The 10492-nt window shown below is 53.1% G+C and overlaps 1 protein-coding gene across 1 annotated transcript; it reads right to left on the bottom strand.

Moving 5' to 3' along the window:
- Window positions 1–2709: 2709 nt before the first annotated feature.
- Window positions 2710–9387, bottom strand: NFKBID (NFKB inhibitor delta). The gene is made up of 12 exons (XM_059904067.1): window positions 9371–9387; window positions 8570–8670; window positions 8313–8373; window positions 7701–7918; window positions 7253–7443; window positions 7066–7171; window positions 6801–6947; window positions 6632–6683; window positions 6390–6538; window positions 4508–4624; window positions 4056–4220; window positions 2710–3324 (listed from the first exon to the last, which is right to left on the bottom strand). The coding sequence occupies exons 4-12, from the start codon at window positions 7851–7853 to the stop codon at window positions 3271–3273; spliced, it is 1134 nt and encodes a 377-aa protein (XP_059760050.1). The 5' UTR covers window positions 7854–7918; window positions 8313–8373; window positions 8570–8670; window positions 9371–9387; the 3' UTR covers window positions 2710–3270.
- Between the last annotated feature and the right edge of the window lie 1105 nt (window positions 9388–10492).

The raw sequence follows: 10492 nt of genomic DNA, 5'->3' as shown, positions 1-10492 counted from the left end.
TACCAAGGTAACCATCTAGGAAGGGATGAAGCTAGGAATTCAACCCAGGAAACCTGGCTCCAGTGCCCATACTCTAGGCCATTTTGCTAACCTCCTGCCTACTAATTCATGGCTGTCCCATATGGTGTTTGGGTTGCTCACTGCAAAATTTCAAGTGATACCATTCATCTCCTAGACATTGTAGATTTGCATTTTTACCACTTCCCAGCAGATAGCAGTAGTGTGCCATGTTCTAATATCAGGATAGCACAATTTTCTGACAGATGGCTAAGAGAGGGAGCACGTATTTTTAATTCTTCCAACGGACCGATGAGCTCACAGTGATGAGCTCTACATAATATATACATGAATTATAGGTCATGTATATTAAATATAGATGTGGTAGGTATTGGGAGGAAGATGCCTTCATGATGCAAGTTGGATACAACGCCACAGCTTTGTTAAGAACCCAGTTGGCAACATCATTCTGATACTGGCTTTACCATCAGGTATACTCAGATCATTCTAGTAGAAATCTATAACTAGCACCACAAGCAGGGGGAAAACTGCCTTTGTATTTTCACAGCCAAGGGTGATTAACAGGCTAACAATAGGTAAGGAGCTCCAAGCAGGTGGGATAAGAAATGAAAGAACATTTTGCTCAATACGCTCAGTGCATGATTCCCTAATAATATTTGCATTTTAATGGCAATACTTAGAGTAATTAGTTTAAAAACACTGTTTTTTTTGAAATTCCAGGAGGAAAAATAACTTTACTACTGCTCATTTGATGCTCTTGTGCCCCTAAACCACTCTTCTTTTCCCATTGAATACGATTTAATTCTTCTTTTTGTAAAGCAAAGTTTCCTAGAGACGTGTTATCATGTTAGTGGTGTGTGTGTGTGTGTGTGTGTGCTGATATATGTCGGGACACACCATCTTATATGTCAACAGAATCTAAGATGCCATCAAAAATAAGAAATACCATTATTTTATGCACCACAAAGGAAAAAATACGCAGACATTAAACAATGCCACATAATTGTAAGATGAATTCCAATTAAGTTCTTCCTAGATTTAATGAAATACAACATACTGTTATGAATTCTTCATGGGTCAGCTGCCACTATGTGAGTACACACAGAAGAGCACACTCATGCTGGTCCAAGGCAGCTGATGTGGGAGACTTGTGCTGGCACCACCAATAACTCCACCTCCCAGTATTCTTGTTCTAGTGCAGTACCTTCCTCCCCACTGATTCTGGGCTTGGCCACATGACTGACTTTGACCAGTGGGGTATCAGCAGGCATGATGCAATCAGGGGCTTTTTCTCTTGGAATATTCCCTCTTGGAGCTACTGCGTGAGGAGATCATCCTACCCTCCTGGAGGGACCACAGGGCGAGGGATGCTCGGCTCACTCTCAGAAGTTCCAGCTGTCTCAGCTGAGCTATCAGACATGTGAGTGCTGTTGTCCAGGCCAATCGGGCCTCCAGCTGACTGCAGCCACATGTGTGACCAAAGCAAGATAGCAGAACTGCCCAGCTCAGCCCAGCCCAGATTGCAGAATCACGAACAAAAAAAGTGGTGGTGGACTTCCTTGGTGGTGCAGTGGTTAAGAATCTGCCTGGCAATGCAGGGGACACAGGTTCGAGCCCTGGCCCAGGAAGATCCCACAGACCGTGGAGCAACTAAGCCCGTGCGCCACAACTACTGAACCTGCGCTCTAGAGCCCACGAGCCACAACTACTGAAGCCCGCGTGCCACAACTACGAAAGCTTGCATGCCTGGAGCCCGTGCTCCGCAACAAAGAGAAGCCACTGCAAAGAAGCCCGCGCACCACAACGAAGAGTAGCCCCCGCTCGCCACAACTAGAGAAAGCCCGTGCGCAGCAACGAAGACCCTACGCAACCAAAAATAAATAAATAAATTTATCAAAAAACAAAAAAAGTGGTGGTTGTTTTAAGCCTTAAGTTTTGGGGTGGAGACACTGGCACATGCCCTGAAATGTGCTTGGTTTGTTGTCCGTGAGAGGCTCCAAGCAGTGGGGGCTACCGTGCGTCAGAGGGCTTTCTGGAGCGACAAGACTGGGACGGAGGACAGAGCAGAGGCTGTGGGGCAGAGGTACAAGGGGGCATTGTGGAGGTCTTCTGTCTTTAGTTTGGGTTTCTATGGAAGCAGAGGCTGAGGCAAGGATTTGAGGACAAGGTTACCTGCAAGGGGTGGGGAACATTGATAGGGGAGGCGGGAAGGGACCCAGAAAAGGGAAAGCTGCCAAGAAAGGGTACGTTATCAAGCCAGAAGCACGGTGGAGAACGGGAGCTTCATTCCACTGGGGAGCTTTGAGAGCCCGTGTAGAACACACACTTGCCAGTTATCCCCACGGAGGCAGGGGACCCGGAGTATTTACATACCGTCTCCCTTCAGTCAGTCACTGGTTGAGAGCTGTTCGAGTGGGAAGAGGCATGATCCTCCTGGCATGGAAGCCTTGCCACACTCATACCCAGGGCAAAGCGGGCACCAGTGGTCTGAGAATGCCCACAGGCAGAGTCACGTGCTGGCCCTGGCAGTGAGACCACCAGGTGCTGACAGGGTGAGGGGGACAGGATATGGACTTGGCACCCGCTGTGTCTGCTACAACCCCCCACCCAGACACATTCACCCAAACACGGCTCCTCAGCCACTTCCCTGCACCAATGATTAGAGATTAGACAGTAACGGTTCTAGTCCAAACTGAGTTTAATCAAGAGTTTCAGATAGGGGAGGGATTCACTAGAAATACTGAGGTCTAGGTCAGGGGCCTGGTTGTGTTCTGACTTAAAGCAGTAGGACCCAGGGGACTCTAATCGAGAGTCCTTCCTATGTCTCAGGGTTAAGGACCTGAAGGGGGTGGATCCTGGGGAGGTCAGGGGTCATCTTAGGAGCTCTACTAGGATGGTACCGGAAGCTGTTTTGGCGTACCCCAAGTACCATATGGGGAGTTACATCTGGACCCCAAAAGATCCTGGTGGGGAAAGGGTTGGGGGTCCAGTGTGTTTCACAGAAACAATCAAGGGGCCTCGATTTCACAGAAATCATCAAGGGGGCTCCTTGTGGGTGGGGGAAGGGTATCATACCACCCCAAATATTGGGGACTGTTTACCCGCCAACAGCCATTTTGGGGTTTTAATGTAAGACCCCGATGGCAGGACATTATGCACATACATTATCACGGATTTGCAACATTAGCATACGCTGGCTGTCCCACAGGACGGTGGGGACTGGAAAATCAGTCCAGGTTCTGGGTCTGAGTCCTAAGAGGACAGGCCTGGGGGTGCCACACGGCTCCTCTTCAGAAGCTGCCGGAGCTGTGGACAAGACAAGAGGGGGAAGAAGCTTGAGAGGTTGCAAGGAGAACAGGCACACCCTGTGAAGTTGGGGGTCAGAGAGAAGTGAGTAGGGTCAGTTGGGTTTGAAGGTCAGAGGTTCTGAGTCAAGATGCAGGGCTGGGGGGGAAGGCTCGTTCACACAATGAATCAAGGCTCCTGAGCAAAGGTGTTGCTGGCCGGGGGTTCCCACCTTGGGATTGGCATTGAGGACTGGGAGTCAAAGGGGAGAAGCAAGGGGCCAGAGTAACATTTGGGGGTCAGAAGTCCCACTGTGAGGTCAGGACTAAAAGTCAGGGGGCTGGAGGTCATACTTGGGGATCAAAGGTCACACCTTGAGGTCAGGATTCAGGGTTGAAAGTAGAGGTCACACTCTGAGGTCAGGGTGGAAATAGAGGTCAGGAGGAGTCACCATCATCAGGCAAGGGAGCAAACACTGAGGTCCAGGGTCATTTTTTTTTTTTTCTTTTTTAGCCGTGCCACACGGCATGTGAGATCTTAAGTTCCCCAACCGGGGATGGAACCCATGCCCCTCGCAGTGGAAGCGTGAAGTCTTAACCGCTGGACTGCCAGGGAAGTCCCTCAAGGTCACATTTTGAAGTCAGAGTTGGATAAGGGTCAAGGTCACCTTCTGAGATTACAAGTCACCCTCTACAGTCAGGAATGATGGGGTCGGGGGTGCACCCTGCAGTCGGGTTGGGCTCAGTGCTCACCCCCTCGGGGCCCGGCCCGGGCCGTAGCAGGTGGACAGGCTGCTCGTTCTCCAGGTTGCGCAACGTTGGATCCGCCCCAGCTGCCAGCAGGCGCCGCACAATGGCCTCCTGGGCCGGCCCAGGGGGCAGGGCTGCCGCCATGTGGAGGGCTGTGTTCCCGTGGGCCTGGGGACGGTGAGGGGGGCCTGATGAAGACGCAGGCTCAGCTGGCCTGGGCCCTCGACGGCGCACTTCATATTCCGTCACACCCAGGTTCCACATGTCCCTCCTCACATCCCCCAGAAGCCCCCTCCAGGGCCACATTCCACACACCCCTCTAGGCCTGACACATGCCCCGTCCACGTCCCACACAGCGGCCCCTCCACAGCCACAGCCCGCGGGACTCCCAACATCCCACTGCCTGCTCTCTGCCACGTCTCACCCAATCTGCACATTCCAGCCTAGGCCCCTACCTTCATGTTGACAAAGGCCCGCAGGTCTCCCCGTGGCAGCGCCAGCAGCAGCTGAACCAGGGTCGGGTTGGCAGCCTGCACAGCCAAGTGCAGAACTGTCTTGTTGCTCTTGATCTCCTGTGAGGAGGGGAACGGCAGAGGTCAGGCCAGTCCTCACACCCAAGCCTCCACCCATGGAACCCAAGCGCCTTTAGACACCCTGTCTCTCTTTTTCAAGCACCCAGGAATGCCTTATACAGTTGTATGTGCTGTGCACTCTACAGGAATACCAGATTTAAGGGGGTGCCACTCAGATCATACACATCACCGAACGGTACATTTATTAAGACAATTTTCCAGCCCAAGTATATTTGAGAAAAAGACTCCTTTTCTATTCCTCCAAAGGAGCTCTCCGGACTAGCAGCTGCCCTGGCCAGCCCACATTCTATTAAACACAGTAAAATGCGCCCACATCCCACATGGACTGTATTTTATCTATAAGGATGGGAACTGAGCAGCCTTCATCAGTGGACTACCTAAGCCTGTATCTACTTCCATACCGAACTGTTCTCTTCATATTTGGAAGCAAATAAAGACATTTTCCACAATGAAACTTTACTATGTGCCTTTAAAGAATTTGTAATGATAATAAACATTAAAAATTTTGTGTTTAGACATAGAAAATAAACTTACGGTTACCAAAGGGGAAAGGGGATGGGGGAGGATAAATTAAGAGTTTGGGATTAGCAGATACAAACTACTACATGTAAAACAGATAAACAACAAGGTCTTACTGTATAGCACAGGGAACTAGATTCAATACCCTGTAATAATCCATAACAGAAAAGAATATGAAAAAGAATATGTGTATATGTGTACAACTGAATCACTCTGCTGTACACCAGAAACTAACACAACACTGTAAATCAACTATACTTCAATTTTTTTAAAAATTGTGGGTTTATATAGGGCAAAACAACCTAGCTGGCTCATCAAAAAAAATTATGAAGAGAAAACTCTAAAGGAGGGGAAGCTCTAAATTAAGAGCTTAAAAGGACATATCACTGCAATGTGTGGGCTTTATTTGGATCCTAGTTTTTTTTTCATTTTCTTTTTTAAATGAAAAAAATAAATGTATGTCACTTTAGAGTCAAATAAAAATTTGAACACAGGATATTTGATATTATGAGACTGTTAATTTTTTTTAAGGTGGAATAAAGGTACTGAGGTTAACAAGAGTTCTTGTCTTCTAAAGACAAATATTTATGGGTAAAACTGTAAGCTGGGATTTGCTTAAAAATAAGACAGGAGAAGTGGATGGGAAAGGACTGGCTATGAGTTGCTGGTTATTTATGTTGGGTACATGGAGTTCATTATACTATTTTCTGTACTTTACCTATGTTCAAAGTTCTTAAACTAAAATTTAAAAATCCAAAACAATGAGTAGATGTTTAATTCTCTCAGCCAGCCTTTGAAGGAGCTACTGTCAGGAAGGAGGAGACTATATGTATTCACAGCTGGATTCTGGGGTCAGGCCACCTGGGCTCAAATCCCCTCTCTGACACTCACAAGGTATAAGATTTTTGAGTCTTTGAGCCTCAGTTTCCTTATTAGTGAAAGACAGAAAGTAATAATAGTATACACATCAAAGTGTGTTTGTGAGGATTCAATTAGCTAATCCATGAAACTTAGTGTTTGATGAATAGTAAGTGCTTGGTAAATATAAGTTAAGATCAGTAGTATTATTCCCAGTTGACAACTGGGACACAGAGAAGTGAAGTCACATGTTCAAGGTCACACAGCTGGGAAGAGGCAAGTCAGCATTTGTTTCGAGCCCCTGGATATCCAGGCGCCCCCATCCCACGTGCCCTCCTGGAGGCCAGCTGCCCACTGCCCAGCTCACCTGGCTGGTATGATCAGCACCCATGTGCAGCAACATCTTGACGCAAGCCAGCCTGTCTTGGGCCTGGGTACTCAGTACTGGGGGATATAGGTCGGGTGGGTGCATAGCAACGTTGAGGGCCAGGATGGCTGTGTGGAGAGGGGTGAGGCCTGCAGAGTAGAGACAGTGAGGACTCTACATCTGGAGCACCGACCCCACCCAGCCCCACCAGCCCCACCCACCCTGCCCACCACCCAACTTACCCTCGAAGTCTCTGGCTTCGATGTCAACTCGAACCCCTGAGTTAATCACAGCCTGGGAGGAGGAGGAGGTAGAGAGCTGGATTAGGGTCTCCCCAGGCCTCCTAGCCCTGAAAGCCAGGATCTAGGCAATCAGTCTATCCCATTCATCCCACCTGCCAGGTGAACATACCGAGAGAACTCTTGGGAGCCCATATGTAGCGGCCACATGTAAGACAGAACGCCCTTGATGGTCAGTGGTGTTGGGTTCCGCTCCCAGGTTCAGTAGATCCTCCACAATCAGGGGTTGGTTGGCAGCAGCAGCCACCAGAAGAGGGGTCTGCAGGAGTCAGGAAAGGTCAGTCTGGGCCCCCAGTCCCCTCCCCTCTGAAAACCAGGAATCCAGGCCTCCAGACCCTCTGCCCTCAGATCCAGGAGTCCAGGCCCTCAGTCCTCACCTTGCCCTTATGCTCACGAATGTCCAGATGTCTGTACGCTTGGAGCATCTCAGCTGCGGCGTACGCGGCCCAGCGCAACCCTCGAGCCGCAAACAGGTGCAGGAGCCTGAGGATAGGTGGAAGGCAGCAATGAGCACAGCACCCAAGCTGAACAGGGGAGCCTGCAGATTCCATCCCCTATACTCACGTGTCTCCCTCCTCATCCTGGGCCAGCAGCTTTTGTGGCCCCAAAGCCAGCATGTGAGCACGGGCAGTGTCCAGGGATGGTCCGTTGACCACAGGAGGCAACTGTGGGGGTCCTGAAGGGAGTCCAGAACCTCTCCAGGATCCTGCCTGTGGCAGGGAAGGTTCTGCATAGGGCCGAGTATCCAGGGGGTCCTGAAGGGTAAAGGTGATGGGGAGAGCCAGTCAGCTGAGAATTCCCTCTTTCTACCACACACACATACACGTACAGAGCGCCAGGCAGAGTGGCTGGGCGTCCCATCTGCGCCAAGTGACCTTGGACCTTTGGGCCTCAGTTTTGCCCATCTGAGGAATGGGATCCTAACCCAGCCCCAGACATCTCAGAATGCTGCATAAGGGCAACTGGAAATCTTAGGAGCCCTTCAGCACCCAGTTCCCATTCTGTAGCTCACCTCCATCCCCAGGGGAAATGAACACGGCCGCCCTGGGTCCGAGTGTGAGTAGAAGTCAGGAGTCAGGAAACCTTCAGCAGCAGAAGCAGGGTAAGAGTAGGGCCTGTCCGTGTAGGCAGCATGCGTGTTGGGGTCCCAGTCTGGAAAGCCCATGGGGGGTGCCAGGCTGCCAAGTCCAGAACCCACAGTCTCCTGGTGTGCTGGGAAGTGAGTATGGCCTGCATGTGAGAGGAGGAGCAGGGGCAGGCCTGGTTACCAGAGTTAGGGGAAGTCACCGCCCAGACAGGACCTGTGTGAGGGCCTGGAGTCCCCAAGGTACTGAAAGCTAGTACTTCTGGGGCACCAAGGGGCTGGAAGCTTGGACTTTTGGGACCTAAATGCCTGGGACACTGAGGGGTTGAGGGCCTAGATTCCAGGCTGGGAGCCTGGGCCCCTGAAGGACTATGTGCACAGACTACTGGGCTCCAGAGAATCTGGTTCTACTCTGCAGGTCTCAGCAAGAATGAGGGCCTAACTCCTAAGTTCCTGAAAGTTCTAAGAGTTGGGATGTTTGAGTCCCTGAGGGAAGCTGGGGCTAGGAGCTGAGGGAACCAGGTGAGTTTCCAGACTTACCAGCTTCACCCTCATTCACAGATGGGGTCAGGGGCTGGGCCAGGGGAGCCAGGAACTGTCCCTGTAGAGGCATAAGCAAAAAGAAACAAGGGTGAATTTATCTGGCAGATTCCTCAGCATCCATTCCCCACCTACAGGGCATCTAAGTCAGGACTAGGTCTCTCATCAGCCCCGAGGGCCCAGCAAGGCAGCAAGTCCTTGCCCAACAGGACATGGCCTCATGGGAGTTGTAGTTTACAGCGCTTCATGGGCCTCACCGGTAGCCCACCAGCGTCAGGCTGCTGCTGGCGGCGCCTTTGTTCTTCTAGGAGCTTCTTCACCGTCTGTGATGGGCAGTGGCTGCGCTCATTCCGGCTCACTGCGGGGTGAGGAGGGAGGGAAGTTATCAGGGGTCCTTAAGTCACCCAAGTGCGCCGGGAAGTGAATCTGAGCGCCCTCTTCGCCCTCCCGCGCGGAAAAACTGGCACACCGATGCCGCCTGAGAACTCCAAAGCCAATCTAAGATTTCGGGTGCGGCGCCGCCTCCGCGGTTTCCTTCCTTTTGCTCCGCACTTCCCCCTCTGACCCAACTTTCCACCAGCGTCGTGGAAACTGAGGAAGGAGGTGGAGGGCGCCCTCTGCAGCCCCCCTCCCTCTGCCTGCCACTTCCGTGAAAAATCCCACCTCACCCCACCCCCAGATCTCCCAGTCCTGAGGGATTCGGGGCGTCGCCGGGCATCACTCCCCAGAGACGCACATCCAGGTTCCCAATATCTCTCTGCCCTAGAAGCTGCCCTGATACTTCTTCCTCGGGATACCAGGCATCCGAGTCCCCAGCCCCTCTCCCTGAGGAACCACGAAGTCGGTAGCCCCCTAGCTCATTAGGAATCCAAAGGTTCAGACCTCGCCCCCCTCTTCAGACCCAGAAGTCCAAGCCCCACCTCACGGGAGTCTGGGAGACTCGCATTCCCTTCCCCAGGACCCAGGAGTCCGGGCCCTCAACCTACTCCCCCCTAGGACCTGGGAATCCCAGTTTCCAGACTCCTTGTTCGCAAGACGCAAGAAGGCCGGGCCCTCACCCTTCCGAGCCCTCACCCTTCCGAGCCCCGCTCGAGCATAGGAAGGGTTAAGCGCCGGAGGGCGGACTCGGAAACAGCCCAGACGCGACGCGCTGACGTCATGGCGCTCACGCAAGGGAATCTTCCACCTCCCTCTTCCTCTAGGCCCGGCGGCCCAGGTGCCCCGCTCCGAGACGCGATGCGTGGCCAAGCGTGGCGCTCGTGGAATCCCCGCACAAGGGAAATTCCTGCTCAGCCCGGGGACCCGGGCCGGGTGGCGACTCGGGAAATCCCAGGGTGGGGCAGGGTCACGGCCAGAGTGCATCCCTGCGGCCAAGCCCCGGACCTTGCCCACCCAGACCTTGGCTGATATCAAACAACGCCCCCAAAGACTCGATCCAGCCTCTTTTTCTACAGCATGGAGTCCGGGTCGCCAGCCCCCTCCTCGCAGGACCCAGGCAGGAGTCGGGGCTCCCAGCGCTTTCACCCCCCGGGACCTAGGGTTCAGGATCAACAGTCCTTTACCCCACCCCACCACCCCACCCCGGGACTCAAGTGTCCAGAATCCCAGCCGCTCCGGCATCACGACCCAGGAGTCTGGACCCTCCGCCCCCTCCAAACACCGGGTACCCTCACTCTCAGCTTGATGCTTCACCGTTCACTCTTGATGCTCTAGCTCCGTCCCTCGGAGCCTCAAGAGTCCGTCCCCCAGCCCCGCTCTTAGAGGCCGAGCGTGCCTCACCTCCCCGCCCCTCCATTACCTCGGGGATTCCGTGGTGCGGATTGTGGGGCCCCAGGGCCCCGGCCTCGGCGCTGCGCCAGCCTCGCTGTTTCCCCGCGGAGCCGCCGCCGGGTCCCCGATCTTGCGTCGGGTCCCCCCGCGACTTTTTAAACTGAAGTTCTGGCACCGCCCAGTCGTGGGACGGGCCCCGCCCACAAGCCCGGGAGTCCCCGGGTTGCGCTCGAGCAAACTTGGGGTCTAAATGGGCGGGGCTGACTTTAAGAGCCCGGCTCCTAAGTCTCCCCGGAAACAGGGATTGGGAACCCCGTCTTTGGTCTGAGGGAGAAGGGGCCTGGGGTAGCGGACTCCTGAAAGAGGAGGGAACTGGGGACCTGGACTTTTGTCCAAGGGGGTGTTGGAGG

The sequence above is a fragment of the Balaenoptera ricei genome, chromosome 19, assembly GCF_028023285.1.
Source record: "Balaenoptera ricei isolate mBalRic1 chromosome 19, mBalRic1.hap2, whole genome shotgun sequence".
NCBI lineage: Eukaryota > Metazoa > Chordata > Mammalia > Artiodactyla > Balaenopteridae > Balaenoptera > Balaenoptera ricei.
This window is presented reverse-complemented; position numbering and strand designations above follow the sequence as displayed.

Excerpts from the sequence above, each read along its gene's own strand:
- NFKBID (XM_059904067.1), bottom strand. The coding sequence starts at position 7,853 with ATGGGCTTTCCAGACTGGGACCCCAACACGCATGCTGCCTACACGGAC. Across the intron at positions 6,948-7,065 it reads TTCGTGAGCATAAGGGCAAG|ACCCCTCTTCTGGTGGCTGC; the intron begins GTGAGGACTGAG and ends TGACTCCTGCAG. Across the intron at positions 3,325-4,055 it reads CCGGGCCGGGCCCCGAGGGG|CTCCGGCAGCTTCTGAAGAG; the intron begins GTGAGCACTGAG and ends TCTTGTCCACAG.